General features: G+C 39.5%; 1 protein-coding gene across 1 annotated transcript in view; it reads right to left on the bottom strand.

Annotated features, from left to right (window-relative positions):
- Positions 1-242: 242 nt before the first annotated feature.
- KAT6A (lysine acetyltransferase 6A) overlaps positions 243-24721 on the bottom strand; it is a 51007-nt gene continuing 26528 nt past the window's right edge. Inside the window, exons 9-18 of the mRNA XM_055696323.1 lie at positions 23613-23731; positions 20353-20468; positions 17998-18139; positions 17410-17571; positions 16389-16482; positions 14849-15080; positions 13521-13731; positions 11829-12521; positions 10654-10969; positions 243-5359 (exon numbers count right to left, since the gene is read on the bottom strand). Coding sequence (XP_055552298.1) covers positions 2772-5359; positions 10654-10969; positions 11829-12521; positions 13521-13731; positions 14849-15080; positions 16389-16482; positions 17410-17571; positions 17998-18139; positions 20353-20468; positions 23613-23731 — 4673 coding nt within the window. The 3' untranslated portion in view covers positions 243-2771. The remainder of the gene's footprint in view (positions 5360-10653; positions 10970-11828; positions 12522-13520; positions 13732-14848; positions 15081-16388; positions 16483-17409; positions 17572-17997; positions 18140-20352; positions 20469-23612; positions 23732-24721) is intronic.

Raw genomic sequence — 24721 nt, 5'->3', positions numbered from 1 at the left:
TAAAAGGTGACAATTCCTGGAAAAGCCCTCACGTTTTTGGGTTTTCTTCTTATCTTTAATCTTTCTCCGACTAGAAGCTGTAGATAAAAATTAACATGGACAGATACCTCGCAAGTAAATTGCAAGTACCGCCTCTCTTCCAGAGCAAAAGGCCAACAGGGAATCACATACCCAGAACCAAGGATCAGTGACAGAGTTCTGTGCTCAAATAGAAGAAAAAAAATCCACACGCACAACTCGCATCCAAAATGGCTCAACATAATTTATTTTTTATGTTAAAATGTACAGAGTTCTTTTGAAAGTACTTGCTAGAAAGGGGAAAAAAAAGTGATATTACATACAAGGAGAGGAAGGGAGACCATCCAGCCAGGAGCGTATGACATGGAGAATTACAAAGGCATCTAGGCACCCCTTCCCCTTAGCTTACAAGTCACCATGAACAAAGTACAAAGAGGTTACAAAACAGGAAAAGCAAATATAAACAGACAGGAATAGACTCAGCTTCATTTGTACATGCGGCTTTTAGAGGCATCTGGAGCTCCTATTCACACACTCTAGAGATCTCTTTAAAGAGAATTTTTATCTTTCTTAAAATAGTTTTTAATATTCTACAACAAAGATAAAAAATTTTAAAGATGGAATGAAATGAAAAAGCTCTTATTTTTAAAAGGCATCAAAGTCACTAACGGTGAGATTTTTTTTAATTTCTTTTAGAAGATTACCCAAGTTATCTTGCTAAAAATACATATTTTTTTTTTTTAAACAGAAGTGAAAAAATGGTAGGTACCAATATTACTGCGTTGGATAATTTCTTTTTTTATATAGAAAAGAACATTTTTTTTCTACAATAGTTCTACAGTCACAAAGGCTTGTGGAAAAGGGAGCTGCCCAATTGATTAAAAAAAAAAAAAACAAAACAAACATACAAAACCAAACCAAACATAACGGCAAACAAACTAAATTCACGGCCCTCATTTCAACAGCTTCTCCTCCTGTCTCAGACCCCCCCCCCCCCCGCCCCCCTCCCCACCCCCCCCCAGCAATCAGGAAGCAGTGACACAGCTGAAGATCTAGGAAGGAGAGGGCAGCACAGTGCGCTTTCTACATGGGTTATTTGGAACTGGAATAGTATATACAGAGAAATGGGGTTCTACACAGCCTTGTACATGCTCAAAACTAAACAGAAATAAAAAGTGGAAGTCCTTTGAATTCTGCCTTTTACGGTTAGCAGTTACTGGAGGAAAGTCCATTTTAGTGCATCTGAAGAAACCCCAACTTTCTTTTAGACTCTTTTGGTTTAAAAACAAAAGAAATTAGTCTTATTAATGTGCCTGTATTTCTACTTCATATACAATAAAAAAAGAACTTTACATTAAAGGGTGTCCCTTTTTTCCTGGGTGACATGCCAGTAGTGTAGCCAAACAGAATGTAAATTGGTTTATACGGTAATAACAGCAAAATCCTGCCGCCTGCATCCTATTACAATGTTTGGACTGTTTCCCTCCTGTAAAACAGGCCGATTCCCTTCTTTTCCCAGCGTGGCTATTCCTATAAAATGGGTCTCAAACATAGTGGGAAGAATCATGGAAAACATCACTGACTCCCCCAGAGAGCGGCACATTCAGCAACTTCCTACCCCATACTAGGAATGGAAGAGTGACAAGGACACCACAGGGTTCTCATCAAGTCACTTACAACATACACTTTGTCTTCCAAGATGACTTAAGTAAAGAGAGTAAGAGGCAGACCACTGGAAACAGCTGCTTTTGAGCTCAGCCTGACTCAAAAGGCTCAGAACCAAAACCCACAGCATTTCCAAGTACATACTAAAGCAGACTTTGGGATGTCAGAGGTGCAGCTGATTTGGCAGTTCACCAGAAGAGCCTGCAATCATCTTCTTGTCCTAACAGACCATTAACCACCCTATCCTCCTCATGACTGCATAAGGGATACAAACAGATCCCTCTTGAGATAATTCCAGCAGTTCACAGTGACAGAACATGTGTGCATGCATGCACATGTGTGTGCACATGCATGTCTGGGTGGTGAATGGGATCATTTTAAAGTTACATTATATTTTCAGCATGAAACATACAATTTCAATTAACTCTTCTACAAAAACACCAATGTGAATAGTTTATTGTTTACACGTAACTCCAAATTTTACTGGGGGCAAGGGAGTCAGGGAAAATTAAAGATTAAAATTTCCTGACTTGCAGAAATAGCGAGCATCATTTTTCCTCTGTGTCCCTTTCCAAGTCTCCCAATAAGTGCCTCCTGCTAGAAGTAGGAAATGCTAGGTGGGGTTTAGAGGGAAGGGTTGTTATTGAGATGTCAAACATTTTACATGACTGCAGCACTAGAAACTGCATACAGAGGGGCACAAGGGAGGGAGAAGGACGTACATTAAAAAAAAATATTTAGAAAGATGATCACTGTTACACATATTCTGTCCACATTTTCAGCAAAGTAAGGCTCTTTTTAAATTATGAAAAGATTTTGTGCATGTTTTCCCCTCTAAAAAACACCTGTAAATGATTTTAGCTGTAAAATGTTTCAGGATTGTGAAGAAAACAAAAACACAAAACAAAAAAAACAAATCAAAAAAATAAAGACCAGGCTTCCTAAAAAATAAAATAAATCAAAGAAAATCCCTCTAAATCTACAGCAATATTTTAACTGGAAAAAGGTCCATTTTCTCTGGTTCGTCAGTATAAAAGGTTCCTTTATTTATATATATTTCAGTTTTTTAGGATGCAAGTTCATCTTGCTCATCTTCTCATGTATGGTCCATTGAGAGACTGCTTGGGCACCCCAGCAGCATTCATGTAGCTGTGATGGGAGGGGCCAGTGTACATCATGTTTCCATGAGGATTTGGCTGCATAGGCTGCTGGGTATAGGCCTGGCTCCCCATCATTCCCATCTGCATCTGCATAGGATACTGTGCTGTCTGGTTCATGTAGGCAGGGTTACTATGGTAACTGCTGTTCATCATAGGCTGTGTCATCCTGTAGCTGTTCATGGCATTCAGGGTGTTCATATTCATGGAATTGACATTGTAAGGGGTGGTTGGCATTAGGTTGACTCCCATGTTCATACCCCGCTGAACAGCTAATGTACGAGGACCAGCCTGCATGGCAACTGCAGGTGGGCTGCGGCCATAGAGCTGCTGCTGGTGTGCAGTTGCAGAGGGCAATGGTGCTGATTTAGAGCGAATGGAAATGTGCCCCTTGACTGGCATTTGCCCCTGCAGCCTCTGCGTATGTGGAATACCAATATTGGTAGCAGACATATTACACTGAAGCAGAGGTGATGTGAGGTTCATGGTGGTGGACGCCAGATTTGGTGGGGGTGTCATAGTGGCTTGTGCTTGCGGTGTGCCTGCTAACGGATGAGAGGGAGCTAGCTGAGCCAATCCTGTGTTGGACAGAGAAACGCTGGTTGCATAGGAAGTCACAGCAGGAGAATGGCTATAAGGCATGGCATGAGGGTCCATAATGGTGTTTGTCAGCTGCTGCAACTTGGCTAAACTGAACGTGGCTGATGGTTGTGAATAGCTCCCAGCACCAAAATCCCCTGGAATCCTCTCATAGATACTTATGTTACCAGTGCTTCCTGATTCAGGTATTTCCATGATCATAGGTGCTGGGGTGAAGCTGTTACTCATGCTACACTGAGACAGTGGAGGTTGCTGCTGGGGTGGAGGTGGGGGCTGTGGCTGCTGTGACTGAGGCTGTTGCTGTTGTGGCTGCGTTGTTGGTTGCTGGTTACTTGGAGGCCTTTCTACTACACAGCTCTGAGGTGACTTGATATTGCAGTTTGCTGCAGGCTGGACAGTGTTTTGCTGCATCATGCTGCAACTGCTGCCAATGTTTGCCATTTGCTGAGTGACAACACAACTGTTCTGAGTGAGGCTGCTAGAAGAGGATAGTCCTCCATATGAACAGCTGCTCTGGGAAGAGTTATTTCCACAAATGCTGCCTCCCATAGTGGAATCATAGCTGCTGGGGTTTTCATAATTCTCTGTAGTGCTCTCAATGCTGCCAAGGTCACTGAAGCCACTATCCACCACCTGCTGAGAGTGGTCTGATACTGAAGGCACATCCATCATGGGGCTGGTCTCCATGTTCTGCATAGAGGGTGCGGACAGGGATCCTTGTTCAGGACTTATCTGGGTGTAACTGCTCTCCAAAGCAGGCACATTTGGGCTGCTGACAGAACGTACAGACTGGCTGGGGTGGGACTGCACAGAGGATATTGGACTGTTGTGTTCTGAGGCCTGGCAATCTTCAACCATTGATATCTGAGGATCCTCCTCAGTCTGGGTATAACTCTGCAAAGTCTGACAAGCTGCAAGAGTTTCTTCACAGTCCTGGTAAGCTACATCATGCTCATTGCTTTCCTCCTGTGTCAAGGACTGGACTGCTTGAACAGTTTCAAGATCTAGTTCACTATGAGGAATTTCTTCCTCTTCCTTTAATTCAATTAACCCTTCTTTATTACTTTGCTCTTCTTCGTGATCATCTTCAGACCCAGGGATGTGCTCTGAGCCAACTGATGTCTCATTGGACGCCTGCTCTTCCTCAGAATCTGCCTCTGCTTCATCTTTTTCTTTTGCATCTTCTCTACTGCTTGGTATGCTTGCTTCTAAAAAACATTCTTGCACCTGAGGCTCCTCCTTTACCCCTTCTCTAACTGGCTGTTCCTCCGATTCTTTCTTCTTCACTGACTCCAGATGACCGTCATCTTCGTCATCAGCATCATGATCTTCATTTTGATTTGTCACTACAGCTACTTCCTCTTCTTCCTCATGGTCATGCTCAGGTTCATCTAATTCTTGCTGTTCTTCTTCTGATTGCCTCTGCTCTTCTAAAACCCGTGGCTTCTCCTCTACTTCCTCTTCTATCTCAGGCTCTTTTACTTCTGGCACTGGACTGCTGTTGCTGTCCACAGGAGAAACTGCCCTTACTTCACTGCTGGCTGTATCTTCCTCTTCTCCCTCTCCTACCTCTTCTGCTTCCATATTCACATCATCTTCTTTCCTTTCCTCAATAAGAGGCAGCTCTTCTTTCTGCTCAGCACTTTCTTCTTTATCTGAAATTTTGGGCTTACGCCCTGGTTTTGAACTAGCTCCCACAGCATCAACTCCTTCATCCTGAACTGATGGTGGTACCTTTTCCTGGTTCAGTTTAAAACCTGGTTTTCGGCCAGGTCTTTTCTTCCAGTGGACCGGCTTTCGGCTTTTCCCTTTTGGCCATCCCTTCTTCTTTTTCATGGGTGTAGAAGTATCTAGCTCAAGTGAAGAATCCTTTGCTTCACATTTTCTCAGCATAGACAACGGTTTCAAAGTTGGGTTACCTGAAAACACAAATTGAAAGATACTGTTCAAACACTTTTGTTTGACTTGAGCATTAATGGAAGCTTTCCCAAGCATTCCCATCATGTTTATCAACTTTACATATCAATACTAGCTAAGAGATTTATTGTGAAGGGTAATGAGAAGGATCAAGGTCTATCCATTAGCAATCACATTGCACATTATATTTTCAAAGAACACCAATGCTTTCTCTGAGCCTTTAATACACAATCAAATTAAACACTAGGTTATGTGATAAAGTCCTGGAAAGACTCACCACCCTTTACAGATTTTATTTACACAATATGTTCACAAATGAAAAATATTCCAATGTAAGGAAACACATGAAGTTGCAATATAAGCATGTTTCCCTTCAGATTTGTATTTTGTGCATCTGCTGAAGAAAGGAAACATTTCTACTTTTTTCATGGCTTATGGTTTTAAATGCCAAAAGAAATACACAGATGACTGAATTTGGCTAGTGCGTGTGGGTTTGTGGGTTTTTTTTGTTAGTCTGAGAAATAATTAAGAGCTAGCTGAACTTCTCCCTCATCTCACTTTTATGTGATGAAGCAAGTTTTGCATTTCAGTGACTTCCCAAACACTAGAACAGGTTCAGAGCTTATACAGCCAGAAAGGAATGTGACCATTTACCGGAAATTTACTGAATAATGTAAAGGCATTCCCTGAATTAATTTTGTTTTGAACCTGCCAATTAGGATAGTCAGTGACATTTTACACAAGTGCTAGTAAACTAGCCCAACAGTTAATCATTGATAATAGCTGATATTCACACTTTACTATCTGAATTTGTCTACAGACACTGAATTCACTTAAACTGCTTTTGTATCAATTTTCCTTTTATCTGCTAGGCAGAAAAGCTCTATTACCAAATAACAGAGCTCACTTAAGCAATCTGTAAATTTATCAAGCCACTTTTTGGCCTCTACTTTCTTTAATTCTATCATTACATAACATTTGTTCTAGTATCTTAATCAGCCCCCAACTGTTCTTTAAACTATTCCAGTTTATCAATACTCTTATCAAGTGTGAATAACTGAGTAAAGATGGTTGTAGTAGTTTCACCAAAGCTAAATGAAGAGATGACAGAGCATCTCTGCTCCACTCCAGATTCCCCTGTTCATATATTCAAGGCTCATCTGAATCTCTGTGGCTTTGAGCTAGAAAACCATGCTAATTACTGGACATGACCTTCAAATACTCTCTGACAGACTTTGTCAGTGATTTGCCTTTCACTTCATTTACCAAATCCCCTCTTTTTCTGTCAGCTGCTACATTATTTTTTAATCTATCCATAAAATAGCAGTATAGATAGACATGTGATCCAGAATAGAACTGTTGGGATATACAATGATCATCTAGTCCAACTGCCTTGCACGCCACTAATAACAAAGCTGTTTAATTACTCCGTGTTTACAGCTCAACTTACTTAATATGTATTAGCTTGATTCTGTAACATTTCAGCTTAAGCAAATGGTTTTAAGTCAAATAACCTCTCAAAACACTAAGCAGGTAACATTAATTACCCCTATTAACCAAGCTATAGTCTTGCAAAAATATATCACTATAAATACATTAGTATCAGTTTAAATACATTTTTCACGTAACAGTGTTCATTTGTATTGAGTAAATAACCCTCCCTGGACTTTCTACTGAGTAATAAACTAGGCATCCTACTGTTTAAATCAGGATGAAAGTCACACTGATGGGTCTGTGATCAGGTTGGTCATCCCACTATAGAGATATAAGATCAATCTCCCACCAATACTCACAGTACATTTATTCACATTTCTGCCCTTTCTACCATCTTAAAAAATGTTATGGATTCCACGCTATGAATTTCCCAAGAAATGCTGTTTTAAAGTCCACAGTTATGCAACAAAGTCAAACTACATAATGTGTTCCTAGCAGTTCACAAAGGCTTCTTAAAACCTAATCGTAGGTCAGCTGAGTCATTCTTGCCCTTTGCCTAGACAGGCATTTACTCTAAATATCTCTAATAAGAAGCATTCTGAAAAAACCTGGGTATTAAAAAATTAATTGAAAACAAATACTAAATTAAAAATTCAACAACTTGAAGTCATCCATAAACCAAATATTTGGAATGTGAATAAAGGAAAGAAAGGATCTGTCAAAATCAGTGTATCATTGGGCAGGAAGAAGGAAACACTACATTCATAGTATTTGTTAAAGCATTAACACTTAAGCCCTTATGAAAAAAAAAATCCACCTCTAAAGAAAAAAAAAAAATAAAAAAAAAATTCGCTATTTCTCTTCCCCTTCTTTCACATTTCTTATCTACTACATAGGATCAGATTTACCACCCCTTAGGTAAAAACCTTTTGCTTTTATCCATACTGTCATGGATGTGTATTTTTAGGAATAAAGAAAAAAAAAAAGTAAGCAATCTTATGACAGCAGGCTCCTCTTACAATAACGTAATAATAAAGATGTCCAGTCTGGGCTCCCCAGCACAACACAGACATGGAGCTACTGGACAGAGCCCAGCAAAGGGACACTAAGATGCCTAAGAGATGAGCATCCCTCTGATGAGGAAAGGCTGAGAGCTGGGACTAGAGAAGAAAAGGCTCAAGGGGGATCTTATCAATGTGTACAAATATTAAGGGAAGGTGTAAAGAAGGTGGAGCCAGGCTCTTCTCAGTGGTGCCCAGCGCCAGGACCAGAAACAATAGGCACAAAATGAAACACTGGAGGTTCCATCTGAGCACCAGGAAACGCCTCTCTATGGGGCACTGGAACAGGCTGCCCAGAGAGGTTATGGAGTCTCCCTCCTTGGAGATATTCAAAAGCCATCTGGACATGGTTCTGAGCAACTGGATCTTGGTGGCCTTGCTTAAAAAATGGGGCTGGATAAGACAACCTCCAGAGGTCCTTTCCAGCCTCAGGGGACTGTGATTCTATGGTTTTTGCCCCAGGCACTTGATGCAGAGAATATGGATTTGATGACTGCTCAAGTTTTCATGTGCATCATGTTTCCCAGTATCCTAAAAAAAATATGTGCGCATTCAGTTGCACTTGGTTAAACGTCAGCGTGCACGCAAGCTTGAACAGAAGATCCTTAAAGTATTCATACTGACAGTAAAACTTACAGGTAAAACTAAGAAAAACAAAATAATACAGCTCAGTCTATTACAGAGCTCCATCTTCCCCCACACAACACTAATCAAGTTGCACAGAATTGGTAGAATATAGAGAGACAAACTTTATTTGTTTTCTACACCACAGAACACACCCTGTGTTCCAGAAAGCCTAGCCCTTATTAATACTGTATTTAATATTAAATACTGGTCTCAAATCACCACACCACACTGTCGGGGCTACAGCAGTCAGAACCAATTCAAATTCTCATCAGACACCAAATTTAAGAGACTGCAATGTTACATTCCAGGGAAATCATAAAATACTTTCAGATCATTGCCTCGGCTAGAGATAAGTTGTCAGGGAAAAATCGAACCCAAACTACTCTTAGAAAGTTTAAAAAAGAAAAAAAAAAAGTTACAAACAGGTTTCTATAGTGATGGGAAAGCTTCCAGAAAATTTAAGCTTCCTATAAACATTCCTAACTCATAGTTATGATTAAAATAGTCCAAATCTGAATCAAGTATTAAGGACTGCAATACTACATTTTTCAACTGTCATAAAGTAGTGCTGCCCCCTCCACCCAGCTTAATTTTTATCAAAAAAGGCCAGCTGCTTACGATGACTGATTATCCCCATGGGATAACATGTTTAGGTAATTGAAAATACATTGTATTTTCTCTAAGATCATTACAGTTTTACCATGTATATGCAAAAGCACATGCACTGAAGGCAGAATAAGCCAACAGATACCATTTGATGTCAGGAGCAGCAATATCCTAAAATTGTGTGCTTACTACTTTATTACTTCAGAGGTTCCGACAAATTTGCAGAAGTTTGGGGGGTGTGGGGTGGGGTGGCGGTGGGAAGGAGAGCAACAGAAGTGACACAAGGGAACAGAAAGCACTATTATAAGAGGAGAGTATTTAAAAAGTAGGTGATCACAAAATTGTTTGCTGTAGTATATAATGGGTCTGAGCTGAAACAGTAGCTTTCCAAACACCATTTTTGATCCCTGGGCACCCTGTGGCATACTTTCAGTCTGTAAAAGGTGATTAAAAATCATTGATGTATTTTATAAAGCAGTACGTGTGTGTGTAATCTCTAAAGGGATCTGCATCTCTACCAGAAAACATTCAGAAGAGCACAAATGAAAGAGACTGAAAACAACCTTAGTAACAGATCTTCTCCCAACTCTATAGTCTTATGATGGTGCTGGAGTACCATAAAAACGTATTTAATCAGTAATCGGATAACAAAAGAATTTTAAAAAAAATGGTGTAAAATGACTGCACATATATTCCCACTAAGCAAACTTAACGCTGCATCAACATGGGTTTTGACTAGATTTACATGGTTACATGCTGCTATAAGGATTGAAGGGTAACTGGTATATATAGTAATGGATAGTATACATGGCTATAATCATACTGATGCTTTCACTGTTCAGTCCTTTAAAGAAAAATTCTCCTCTGCTAACCACAGGCTAGTTGAAAGCCATAAATAAATGAGTTTGTTCCGGTAATGATTTTTTACTGTGGGATAATGGCACCATACTTTTCTGACACAGCTCTTCATTTTTATTTGGCTGACTGCCTTGTACTGTGTAGACCATCAAGGGAACAGAACATAACAGTCATAATGAAGATTACTAATGGAGCATCTGAATGACAGATGTTTCTTCTGAATTGTCAGTGCACTCTAAGTAACCAGTTCCAACCAAATAACTATTTTATGAACTGAAGGTTCAAAGAACTTTAAGGAGATATGAGAAGCTGAAAGGCAGGACACACAGTGTGATGAAGAACAGGATCTCAAAAGACACAATTTATTATCTCTCTGTTACGGAAAACTGAGGGCTCTCCAACTCATTTCTGAAGTGACCCTGGCTGCATAGATTCTTCCACGGTAACAGATACCAATTCTACTAGGAAAGCTGAATCAAAAGGATACCTGTGATCAGGTCATTGCTAGTAAGATAGTTTAAAACATGTACCACATTATAAGACTTGGGAATGTTTAAGGCTAGTATGACTAATAATTTATGCCCAACCCTACATTTTGGCTGGAAGTTACAAGAGAAGGTAGGCAGCTTGTTCCGTCATGAGCTAGTATCATCTGACACCCAACTGACACACTACCTATACCAAACTCAACAGCATACCACCAAACATACCATTAGTGTCATCAGACTCCTCCTCATCTTTGGACTTCCTCTTAGAAGAGGGTCTATGCCTGAGTGTGTCTGGTGGGGCTAAGTGCCGAAAGTATCCACTGGGCAAAAGTTCATTCTCCTCCTCTTCGTCGTCATCCTCCTCTTCCTCCTCCTCAATCTCGAATGTAGGCTCCAATCGGGGCATTGGTCGTTCAGAGTCTGAGTCCTCAAACGGTTCATCCAGCACTTCTGTGGTCTCTGAGATTGTTTCAGTGACAACACTGCTGTTGTGGTGCTTGCGTTTGCGGACTCGCCTCTTCCGATGAAGGATTGGTTTCTGAAAGTGGAAAGTGGGAGAAGAGAAGACATTTTATCACATGCAGCAGAAACAGAACACTGATAAATAGAAAACATGAACAGCCGAGTTGAACAGTCTAAGCAAGACCACAGGGCTCCCTTCTGGAATCCAGGCTTCACTAGAAATACTGACCAGCATCTGCCTTCAGTTAGACAGATGTTAAATACAATGCAAGACAACCAACTTCCATGAAGATTGCTATATTGACATTTCTGTAACAGTATAAACCATTTAAACAGCTGAAGCTAAGAGCCCATCCATAACAGCTGGAAGTTCAGACACTACAACATAGATGTGAATAGTTTAGAATAAACTGCAAAGATGATATAGAAGAACACTTTTTAGCACAGCATCCCACAAAGAAAGGATTTTCTTGGTCACGTTGATAGAATTTACATCTCCGTGGCAAATTATTTCAAAGTCTTTATGCTGTGATTTTAGTTGTTTAGATAGCATTCGTGTTTTGCAATCTTCTTTAAAAGTATGACCATATCTGTTTCTATTTGGAGTGACTGAGTAAAACTTAAAAGATAACCAAGGTTGAAAAATATCAAAAGTACAAGGCAGAAATTAGAATTTGGAAACAAAAAAACCCCAAACAAACCCCACAAAAACACCTACCTCTGATTCCACAAAAACCACCACTACAAAAAAAGTGTAAGTACCCTCCAGACTTCTGGAAATTGTTAAAACAGATTTCTCCAGAGTTCTGGAACGCTGAGCACACTATACGCTTAATACATACCTCATGAATTGCACAAGCCTTCAAAAAGCACCAACATACTGATAAAATAGACTGCATGATATAGTCAGAGAGAACAATAAAAAAGGCACGCACCTTTCGTTTTAATGTTGGCTTGGTGAGAACAGGTGGAGAGCTGGATCGAGGACTCACAGGCTCATCATCTTCCTCTTCACTACTCTCACTAAAACACCTCAGAAGTGCCCTATCACTGTCACTGTAGCGGCGGGGTAATCTGTTGCAGTCCTCTGGGAATCTACACTTCAGGGACTCCGTGTTCTTTTTCAACTGCCCTCTCCACCTTTCCATACCTTCACTGTACCGCCGATGGGGAATTGCAGATTTTTCACCTTTGCCATACTGTCCCTGGGAAACTGCAGATTTTTCCTCATCTTCAGCATACCGGCCTCTTGGGGCTGGAGACTTCTCCTCACATTCACCACACCTTCCTTGCAAGGCCACCGACTTCTCCTCACAGTCACTGCACCGACCTCGTGAGGCTGTGGATTTCTCCTCACATTCACTGCATCGCCCGCTGGGAACTGCTGTTTTGTCCTCAATGGGCAATACTGGCTCCTTCTCACAAAATGGCTCCCGAAGTTTTTTGCTCTTACGGTTCCACCGACCTCTTCGTGATGGCTGACTGTTTGCAGGAAGACTATCCAGAGGAAAAATGTGCTTGTTTGGCCATGCAGAATTGGCTGGAGCAACAATGTCTGGCTTTTTTTCACTCTCTGTAGGTGAGTAAGGCTCTTGCTCTTTCTTCTCCCACGACACAGATTTTACCATCTGATTTAAATAAAAACAAATAGATTTCACACTTCCTATTTTAAGTATGCATTCTGAATTTGATTCCACAAAAGCTTTCGACCAAGAAGTCAGAACAGTTTAACAAGAATGACTTTTAAGAATCTGAGAATAACAAAAGAATTGACCATGAGATTCTAATAGTGCTAACTGCTAATCCTTTCCTCCCAGGTGATAACGTACTCAATTAGCTTCCTGACAAGTGACTTCAGTCAGCAGCAGCCATACAATGGCCTGCTGGAGTGCAAACATCATCCTGCTACTTTCAAACACAGTATTTGTGTAATTTTCAAGAAAAAAAGCTACTTTTCCATTAAAATACACAATTAGTCTAATGTCAATAAAGTAACAGCACATAGTATGCCTCTTAGCATTCTAGCCAATGTGCATCACTTGATGCAAGGGTGTAATCAACTCTTCAAGGACAGAAGCCTAGATTTCAGAAACCTTCACTGCTCTGTGGGCAGTAATTCTAAAGCTATCAGTAGTTTTGCAAAACTACACAGCAAAAACCTTTGGTGAGAAATGTTAAGTTTTTGCTGATTCATTTCCATTTATGCTATTTGTCACTCACAGAAATATTGGGTCCTTCAAACCTGAATCCATTTCAATAATTTGACAAAAGACCACATTGCTTGAGAGTCAGAGGTAGATTTTTTGTTTGTTCAGGTTTTTTGGGGTTTTTGTTTGTTTGTTAACACCCCAACACCTACTGCAAGAATCATTAAGGATAGAAAGAGCCTTTTTACTCTTCTCAGTGATAGTCTTTAACCTTTCTCTAGACTATGCCTCAGTGTTTTCCCTATTCTTAGTTTCTAATCTGAAACTACAAAGATACATAAACTAATCATAACTGCATTGCTTTTAATGATAATGCCAAATGTCCAAGCTTGGCACTTAAAATCTTGTTAGATTTGCCTGCTTTGCCTGCAAAAGGTAGGCAAACTATGTGCCTCACAGAAGTAACAGATTCGCTCTTACGCTGGCATCTGGATCCTTTTCTTTCTGCTCTTGTTGCTCTTCATTTTCCCCATCCTCTGTCTCCTCTTCTTCATCTTCAGAGACAACCGAGTTGGAAACTATAATAGGTGTCCAACGTAGGCATTCTGCATCCACATCTATAGGTCGGACATTAGTTCTAAGCTTTGCCATATGCTCCTGGATAAGTTTCTCCCGACGAATGATCACAAACCTAAAGAGTAATAATACCCTAATCAGCAACAGGCTACATGCTGTACATGTTGTCACGTGAAACAGATATAAGATGCTACAGGAAAATCTCCATACTGTCAATCAGCGCTGTCATGAATAACTTCAGAGAGGACAGAAAGCTCATTAAAATTGTACAGTTTGCAATACCATCAGATTACCAGAGAAAGCATCTTAAAACTGAGAATATGTTAAATTCTTTCCACCTCTTGTTAATGGTGAAGCCATTATCCTTCTGTGGGTAACATTCAGTTGTGATGCGTCACTTATTATGTGTTAAATGGTCAAGGGGTATGCCATTTGGGGAACAGGCAACATAAGGTGAAAGATACTGAATGGTAATAAAAGGACTGCTTAAAAAAGTTACAGTCCTACTACCAGCGAGATTTTCTTCAGGGAGCTGGGAGTAATATCACTGATTAGAGTATACTGTGAAGCAAGGACATAAAATTGCTCTCAAATAACTTCAAGTTTTCCAAATAAGTTTCAAGTTTAACACAAAACACATCAGAATACAACCCCACTCCCAAAACTGCTGCGGTCTGAATCAAGACTAACTCCCAGTATTTCACTTGACTTGTACACTCAGCTGGGCAAGCAGACTAACTCAACACTACATCCACATACTTCATTTCTCCCAGTGATCCCACTGCTCAAGCATCCCACGTTAATCCACACAGTTAATGACATCTCTGAGGCACAGAGAGAAGTGGGGAAACAACCATCTACTCAGTGACGGGAAAGAGGAACTGATTATTTCCCTCTAGAGAAGGGAAGCTGCTGTTCTTTGCTCTGTTTTGCATGTAGTTTAGACTGATTATGCTGAGGGACCCCAAGAGAACACAGCCAAGAGACCAGATTGCTTTCTCTCACAGCTGCAAATTACTCAGAAGTTCCACAGCTACACAGCTGGAAACCTGATCCAGCTTTGGCAATGAACAATTCCTGCATCACACATGAGCACCACAAATCTCTACTGCCAGCATTTGGACATTTAAGTCTTAAATCAAGCTTATTAGATGTGACTTGTCTCCAAATATTACATTTCATTCAAATACATCTGAAGCTATTTGGAAATACAACAGGGCTCCTGTACTCACTGATCACTACGGAAGTCAAGCATTCGTAGGTGATGTAGAGTGGAAGTGATATCTTGAGGGCAGATTCCAGTCAGCTTACTCAATTTCTTGATGCTTAATTGCTTGTCACGCTGATGATAAAGGCACTCCAATATTACACTTTTCCAATAAGCCATATATGAGAGGCGCCCCAGGTCTGACAGGGGCTTCTCTGGTGATCCTGCTTGACCCTCACGCTTTGAAAGCAAATAGCCTAAAATATACAAGAAAAAATTTTCAAAGAATTATCATATATAGCTTCTGTTTCCACCCTAACTTCTACAAAGGCATTTTCCCAGAAAGTAGCTGAATGCTGCCTATAAGACACAGATTAGAATTTTGAAGGATATACTGAGTGGTCAGGACAACTTTTCTTGTTATTTATTTAAACTCCTGTTATTCAGTGATGGACTCCAAACTGCACCGCCATCAGACACCGGCTACGGACAATGCCACGAGATGGCAGCAGTTGCCTACCTAGAAACTACACTAAGCCTGACGTACACAGTCTGCTGGGTATCTTCCAACTGCAATTTTGAAGATTAGATAGTTTTAAGTGGCTAAAATGTTTTCCCTCTATCAGGGCAAACATTTTCTTGAAAATTCTCTGACAAACTTCAGGGCCATACTGGACAGTACAAAGCTCTATCGGCAGAGGCTTAAATTAATTTAAGACTGTAATACACTGTACAGGTTCAATAAAGACCAAGAGCTTATATCCTCCCTGATATGACAAAGGGGGGAGAGGGGAACCAGCTGACAAATGTGTCTTCTCACTGCTACCCTAATATAGCCCACATTTGTTGACTTCTCAAGATACATCGAGTTCCTTTGTTTCACCACTATTTTCAGAACAACTTACCTACATAAGGATATCAACCAGCAAAATCATTCTAATCTAATTACACCAGTAGGGTTCTTCCTCTGGATATTAGCTCCAAAAATAGCACATCCACAGGGAGGGCTATATTAGATTGCACTCAGCATAAGAGAGATATAGTTACAGTGGCAAGTTTCCCCATGAACTTGCTGAGATCCATATATCAATCTGATAATTGTTTGAGTATTCAGAGCATAAGTATGTCTGGTTTTGTTGCTCTCAAAGCTGAATTGAAATGTATCTATGGCTACCTTTTGCTTAAGATACTCATTTACTTAACCAAGCTGCTGAAGATTTCAACAGACTATGCAGTTTTAGGGTTGGCTTTCTGCAGAAAGAACTACATGCACAAAGTAAGCAAGCTTCTGCTAAAAACACTATGCTGACACATGTCTACAGTTTCCACTGTAAGTTACTTACACAGGAAACATGAGAATTAGGGGGAAAAATTACCAGTTTGCCTTTAGAATTGAAGCCTTCCAATAATAAGAGTAAATTGTGAAGTTCAGATGATCCTGTGAGATTTAGAATTCTTTAGCCCGAGATGTTTTTTAATTTGAAAAATACCCTCTTCTACAGTTAACCCTTCCTTTAAAATATGAAAAGACAAAGACTAAAAAAAGTGAAGAAAAAGTTCCTTACTGAAGTCAATTAGGAACCTGCCATAGCCCTTACGCTGGTACTGTGGAAGAATCATTATACAGGAAACATTGTACTTCTGTTGGCAGTGTTTTTCCTGTTGGAAAAAAACCAGCAAATTAACAAACAACCCAAACAGTGAGAAATAGTAGAATTTGCTGTGTGCAAGTCCCTAACTACTTCTATAGCAAAAACTGAGACAGAGAGCCACAGTTTCTTAGGAACAACAATGTATGTGAGCCAAAGAAAGATTTTAGAAGCTATTAATAACATTAAAACTCTATCACCACCATTTCAGTTCAGAAAAACAAAAAGAATGAAACCTTGACGTAACTACCACCTTCTGCTTAGACACAATAAAGAACAAAGGCTACACAGCAGATAAAGTTCGAAGCATAAACCTGAAAGCAGCTAAATTAACTGAAAATTATTGCAGTTTTCCAGTGACTATTTCAACGTTATAACCATAATATACTAAAATCCAATCTGAAATCTGCTGTTCTGAAGACTGAATGGAAAATCTTCAATTAAAGCTATTTAAAAATAAGAAAAACAATTATAGACAAAAATCTTAAGAAAAGACCTATCTGAAATCTTGGCCCTGTTCAGTCAAAAAAATAAAAGGTTTGAAATGAGGTGCAAAATTGACAAATTTATTTGGAATACAATGTGTTTACGGAAGGGAAGATGAGATAAATATTACCAAGTAGCTCCATCATAAACAGTACTACCCATCACCACCAAGACTAGGAAGTCATTTGAAAAGCTGGAGTATTTTTAGCTGCTAGCTGCAGTACAAGTTCCTTAGAGAATATATGCTATTCAACATTATGGGGAAACCTGATTCCATTAGTTGGTGGTCTCTGAATGTAATATAATCTGGTTGCAACGGATGTCTATACCTATATTACATAATGTATTATATAAAATGCTAGGGTCTACATTACAACAATTTTAAGACTCTGAAGCAGCATTTCTCACCATAGCAAATGCAGTTCCAAGTCTGAAGTACTCAAATACTTGCCTTAGAAAAGTAGCCAACGAGGTGACAGCCCTTGACATCATTCTGTGTCAGCACGTAGAAAAGAAATGGCTCCACATCGTAATAGAGTGTCTTATGGTCCAGGAAGAGTTTGGCTAACAAGCACAAATTCTGGCAGTATATTGTGCTGACATTGCCATCAACCTTCCAGAAATGAGGAAAAGTTTTGTCACTCCATTTGCTGTCATGCAAGGACATGCTTCATCTGAGTATCCCTGTACATTTGAAATGTCTAACATGACAGGAAGACTGTCACAGGTAGCACCTCAAAGGACTTAAAACTTATACAACATAAAGGCTGTGGCCAAGTCACTGTTACCTTCATTAGCTTAAGAGAGAGCTTAATTAATTTTCCTAAAATGAAAAAGCATTTTTACAAAGCAAGCCTTCTCATACGTTTTATGGATGAATAACCTACACATGAGGTCAGTTCTTACTGCTTGCTTGTAGTTCTTCACTCTCAGCAACTGAATGTTTCAAGAATGAAGATTCTTTAGGGCTATGGAAAACTTACTACACAATTGGGGGCTAAAGACCTTACAAAGTGAGTGGCTTAGTTTTTTAACATACCTCAAAGACTGAAATATTGTTTTTTCTGTAAATTTCATTGGCTGGAGGATGAAACCAGCCACACTTTTTCATATGCTGTTGGAGAATAGTTCTGCTTTTCATATACTTTAGACAGAATTCACAAAGGTACAACTTGGGTAGCCTGTAAGCAAAGAAAGAAAGATCAGAGAGTGAAGATAGACTTTTGTATAAAAAACCTCACTCCTGCAGATAGAGAACTTGAGGAAAACAAATCCAGTATTATACCGACCTTGTGTATGTGCTAATCAGGCCAAAAACAACTTACCACACTTAAACTACTTACTAACTTACTTATTCTGTAATGAATGTGTATTAAATGTAATCAATGTGTATATCAGAATACATGCATCGATTAAAATCCTATTAAAAATATAGTAAAAATACCCCAGTTTTGCACTACTGACACTAGAATGGATTAGACAAATGGTTCGTATTCTCTCACTTCCCTCCTCCTAATAGACAGCTGTATGTACCTGTGAGCCATGGGTCACAACACCATCTGTTTGCCTTAAAACCATTTTACATACTACATTGACATGAACAATTTCAATGCAAGTGTCCTGATACTGTTGTGATTTAACTCCATTTACATACTTTAGCTTGGGCAGGGATGTTATTTTCATTTACTTTCAATGTCTTTAGCAGAGCTAGAAAAATTCCTCGTGTGCTCTTATTAAATGGTAGCATGAAGAGTTTGTCTCTCTAGCTATGGCCCTTGGAAGTTATTCCTCTTTCTGAATCAAATTAAAGTTTGGAGAGTTTGCAGTTTAGACAGTTTGCATAGTTGTTAAGCAAGAGAACATCAAAACAACTATACATGCCTCACAGAATAATCTTTCAGATGCCAAAACATGTTAACATTAAACATTTTTCTTAGCTATTTGTATTTTTCATAGCATTTGTGGCTATGTTGAACTACATACAGCATAAAAATAATACATCAAAGTAATCCCCATGAAATTTCTATTCATTATTCTTTTTCAACTCCCATAAATAGTATACAGCCATTTCTAATCAAATTATTTAATACACAGTTAACATGCTATTTCCTAAACAAATGTACTATTTTTTATCACGAGAAGTGCTGCATTTGATTCACTGGAGGGAAGGGATGGCATCCAGAGGGACCTTGACAGGCTGGAAGAGTGGGACCATGCAAACCTTGTGAAGTTCAACAAGGCAAAGTGTAGGGTCCTGCACCTGGGTCAGGGCAATCCCCAGTATCAATACAGACTGAGGTGAACAGATTGAGAGCAGCCCTGTGAAGAAGGGCTTGGGAGATACTGGTGTATGAAAAACTGGACATGAGCCAGCAATGTACACTTGCAGCCCAGACAGCCAACCGTATCCTGGGCTGCATCCAAAAGAAGCGTGACCAGCAGGGTGAGGGTGGTCATTCTGCTCCTCTACTCCACCCTGGTGAGACTCCAACTGCAGTACTACGTCCCACTCTGGGGTCCTCAGCACAAGACATGGACCTGTTAGAGTGAGTCCAGAGGACAGCTGCAAAAAACGATCCAAGGGCTAGAACACCTCTCCTATGAGGAAAGGCTGAGAGAGTTGGGGTTGCTTAGCCTGGAGAAGAGAAGGCTCTGGAGAGACCTTGTTGCAGCCTTTCAATATATAAAGGAGGCTTATAGGAAAGACCAAGAGAGACTTTTTACTGGGGCCCGTAGTAATGGGACAAGGGGTGATGGCTGGAAACTGCAAGAGGATAGATTTAGATTGGACAGAAGGAAGACATGTTTTACAATAACGGTGGTCAGACACTGGAACAGGTTGCTCAGAGAAACTGCAGATGCCCCATCATTGGAAGTGTTCTAGGTCAGGCTGGACAGGGTTATGAGCAACCTGATCTAGTGAAAGATATCGTGCGTATGGCAGGGGGGGTTGGACTAGATGGTCTTTAAAGGTCTGTTCCAATGCAAACCATTAATGATATCACCTGTAAAGAACCAACGCACTCTTGAGAGTCAGATACTCTAATCACTTACATGTTTAACAGAGCCCAGTACTAGGTCATTTAGCTGAGGCTGTTCCCTCCTCAGAGTATGGAGTAAGTCAGCTCTTTGGGAATCCATTTAATCATATATTCCTGTGGCAGTTTAAATGCTCAAGGCATATGCAGGTTGTAGCAGAGAGCTTATAAACTTTTTGACTCAGCCTAAATAGACCTTAAGACTCTATTAACTACCATGAAAAGTATCCAGATTATGTGTACTTTGCTTCTGTCTTACATTCAGATAGAATCTTCCTAAGATTTCTGTGCCTGCTGGAGTTCAGCTTTCCTATAAACACTAAAGCCAAACAAAGGAGAAGAATGTTCAGTCATACCTTGAGTATTCCTGTGGATATGGGGAGGAGTACCAGGTCTGGATTTCATACTTGCCAAATTCGATGACAGAAGGGCATCGGACTTGTGGATCAGGAGGCCCAGTCACCCCTACTTTCTATGCAAGGGAGAGAAAAAAGTTTTCGTGAATTTCCAAGTGAAGGATTTCTAAGCTGAAATAAATTATTCTCATCTATCCTTCTTATCAGTCCATCCTGCTCAAACTCACAGAGAATTAGGAAGATGCATACATTGCTTTCTGAAACTAAAAACCAGTAGTCACAATTAAAGCAAGCATATGATTCACAAAAGGAAGAATTAGTAAGCATTGTCAAACCACATATATCCGCTACCTTTCACACTGTTGCATGTCATAGCTTTAAATACAATTAATATACAGCAAAATGTAACACAATGTTTTCTCAGTCCCATTGCTATTTCCTTTCTTGTTATTTCAACAACCAAGAACAGAAACACATAAACTGCTCCCGAGGTTAAGATCTAGAACATTTGAGTATCTAACATAACACACCAGTGTCTTCCCACCTCCAAAACTCGATGTACTATGGCACATGTATTACCTACCAAAACAGTATTCAAGGTACAGCTACCTGCTTATCATCATGAGTGCAGAAGTCTTAAGAGAAAAACCTCAAAGTATTTATTAGAAGAAAAAAAATTAAAAAAATTTACTTATACAATTTTTATTTCCCTTCTCTCTGATAGTAACTGTGTATGTCATGGGAACTAAAAATAACGGAACTACATGCTCTGCTTCCAAAGAAAACAAATGTTTTACCAAGTAATGAAGATTCTTCCCTCAAAAGACTGTCACTTGCACAATTAGAAATCCAACTATTCCTATTGGTTGTACATTATCATATGAACTACTTGGACAGCAAAGCTGTCAATAAATGAGACCAATGTTTCAAATAGGAGGTCAGAAACAAATGTGAAGAGTACCACTGAATTACCTATATGCTAATTTTTGCTTGCAGAATGAAACAGCTACACCCAGGACAATGGCTCAGGGTTTCAAAGGCTAACATTCAGAATTAATATTTTTCTAAGTTTCCTGAGTGTTGACTGCTGTAGGCAGAAGCCTCCTCAGAATCTAATCTTAGGCATACACATTTTAAGGAGCTCTATCTAGATGAAAAAGGACAGTAATCTCCTATGAAAATATTTAATCCAAGAGCTCCAAATAGAGCCATCAATAAGTGATTCATGTTTCCTTCTATTCTTACTCAGAAGATAAACAGAGTATTTCAGCAGTCAGCCAAATGACACCTTAGAGCTTACTACTTGCATGTGATCCACAATGACTTAATTCTGTTCCTTCCCCCTCCCCCTGCAACAGTTTACAAATTTATTCCTTAGGCTTCTCCTTTCTTCTTAGGCTACCTACTAGGACAGAAACTAGACAAGAGAGTCAATTTATCTTACTTCGACTCAAAAGCTAGATTTAATAAGAACAAACTCCTCAGCATTTAAGAAAAAGAATTAAGACAATACTATTAAACAAGCACAATCTTGGGTACTGCAAGCTTTTGCTGTTTGGGAGGATTTCATGACGAAAGGAAAGCATGACCTCTACATTTTTGGTAACTGATATAAGGTTGCATGCAACACAAGCATTTCAACCGGTGGCAAAGAGATCACCAAAAGAGCAGTTACGAAGGCAGCTCTTTATAGCTGTGACGATCTACAGTTAAGCACTTCCTGCACAGGAGTTTCAAAGGAATCACTATTAGCGCCCAGTACAGTATGTCAATAACAAACACAACTACCACAGACATCTGACAAGTCTTATGGAAAACAGAGTAACATGCACCTGCAACAATGTGTCCTGTACCTGCGCCTGTGCTTTCTTTTCAGCAACGCCTCCTCCAAATGAATGCCCAACACAAGAGACCCAGCTCCCATATAACTGTTCACACATCAGTCAGAAGAATGCCTTCAACAGTAGACTACTGCTTCAGCGTCTGTGCTAGCTGCAGATAGCTCTGAAGGACCTTCTTCCTGAAGATTTAATATGCAGTATCCTCTCCCCAGCTCACTCAAAAGTGTTTCATATACACCATTCTGTATTTCCATTTTCTTTGGTGAGGCAGTTAGCACAGAGTCCCTGTATCAGCTACATCACAACTCTGGTTATCCCTTTCCCCACCAAAACCAACCAACTTAGGCACTTTAAATTTAAAGTATTTAATCTACAACAAGTATTTTCCTCACACAGGGGAAAAAACCCCACAACCAAACAAAACCACAAATAAAAAACCTCTCCAAAATTTGCTCCTTTTTCCAAGCACATTTTGCAGATTAGTATTTTCTTTATTCTGGGTACACTTCCATAGATTTCATTTCAGATCTTCAGTTATTTTTCTAAAATGTAACTATAGTCACAAGCCACAGTCTCATATGCAATTTGCTCAATGATGGACATGCTGAATTTTTTTAAAAAAATCAATCCTGTAACGAAGTTTGAAATAAGCAGTTATACAGTAGTGCTGTATTTGCAGCACCTCAATAGAAGAGTTAACTGCACTTCATCTTAGTCTGCTTTATCACACACATAGCGTACTTTAGTCTTATCACAATTTATTGTTCATTAATTCTCCCATTACAGAGACTGTATTTATTATAGTGGAATTAAACCAGCCTATGACAGAATCATAGGCAAATAAACAGAAGTCAAATACCTGGAGAAGTTTAAAAGGACAGTTAGTGAAGTACTGTTCAGGGAAGTCACTGCATAAATTCAACTGACTTCTTTAGCTTCAGAAGGAGTTAAAGTCGTAAGACCATTCAAGTTATCAAAACGTACAGGTAGAGATACACACACATACACTACACGTGTACATGCACGTATATGTGCATGCAGACATACAGAGTAATGCCCTTTCCTGGAGGGAAACCATAAGGAGTTAAAAGTATCTAGAAAAAGAAGCTATTTAACAGCTCTGTTCTGACACAACTGAAGCCACAGCTTTTTAGATGCCCACCTTAAATCTCTTGCACTGTTATGCTCACTTTTATATTATCCCATAGCTCTCTTGAGGTCAGTTCCCCATTACTCTCAAGCAGCAGAAACCAAGCACATTAGCTTCTGTGACAGATTGACTCACCTGGAGTCTGTGTTTCTTGGTTTTTTTTGTTGTTGGGTTGGGGTGAGTTTTTTGGGTTTGTTAAATTATTTCTTTTTTTTTTTCCCCTCCCCAGATTTGGTACTTGGTGCCAGACACTGAAAATTTAACTTTACCTGCAGTGCTTGTTCCTGAATATCTCTAAACAACTCCATGTCTTTTTCAGTTAAGACATCCTGGCTTCCAAAAAAACGCTCCTCATTTTCCTGTTTTCCATCCCATCCGTCCTGATTGTCTGTAAATGAGAGAGAAAATTGTCTTCACTTACATTTACAATGGAGTTCTTGCTTTCTAGTGCAGTGACTAACATCATCTGGCTGTATTCAGACACACACCAAGTTTTTTTGATGGGATATTCTATTCAGATTTGGGACCACAAAAGAAGAGCCAGTTCTAAGTTTGTGACCATGTAAGAAGTATTGTCATATATTTAACCTCGTCCAAAACTCACCACATTCATAGTATCATGAAGGCATTTGTAATAATGACAGTTTTGCATAAATGGCTTACCTCTAATGCCCATTTTTCACAAAAAAGCATCACAACTATTTAAATGCTGTATCTGGTGCAACTGAAACCAGGGCACTTACATTCATCACCCAACAAACACCTCTTCCACAAAAAAGTGAACACAACCCACAAGATACTTCACCCCCAAAATATTAAGCTACATTATTGTTCTTCCAGCACCAGCTAGGCTAATGCCAGCAACTATTTTAAAGCTGTAAAACTTTTATGTTATTGCAGACTATTTCCCACTGCTTGCTTAGGAACAATTCAAGCTATGAAACTATTCAACAAGACTGTAAAGATCTGAGTACAGAGATTAATCTATGACTGGACCTTGATTTAATGTCTTAAGCCAGAAAACAAGGAAAGTAGAACTCTGCTCAAAAGAAGGGATGCTATCCAGCAAGAAAGAAGGTGCCAAACTGCACACAGCAGACTCCTCTAAGGCTGAAAAAATTAAGAAACATTGGCATGCAACCCCATACCATAGATTGGAAACTTACGGGTCTGTCAGACTGCTTTTAATTATCTTGTTTCCCATTTCAAACTTCTACTTTGCTGTTCTTATTTTCGTTAACCATTCCCTACATTACCTCTTTCAAATGTGATATTATTCAGCACATTTCCTAGGGCTATCTGCAAGCCCCTCATTACCTCAAAGCAATCATTTAATCCTTTATCACACCTTGTCATCATATATATATAGAGGCAAATG

The sequence above is a fragment of the Falco cherrug genome, chromosome 18, assembly GCF_023634085.1.
Source record: "Falco cherrug isolate bFalChe1 chromosome 18, bFalChe1.pri, whole genome shotgun sequence".
NCBI lineage: Eukaryota > Metazoa > Chordata > Aves > Falconiformes > Falconidae > Falco > Falco cherrug.
This window is presented reverse-complemented; position numbering and strand designations above follow the sequence as displayed.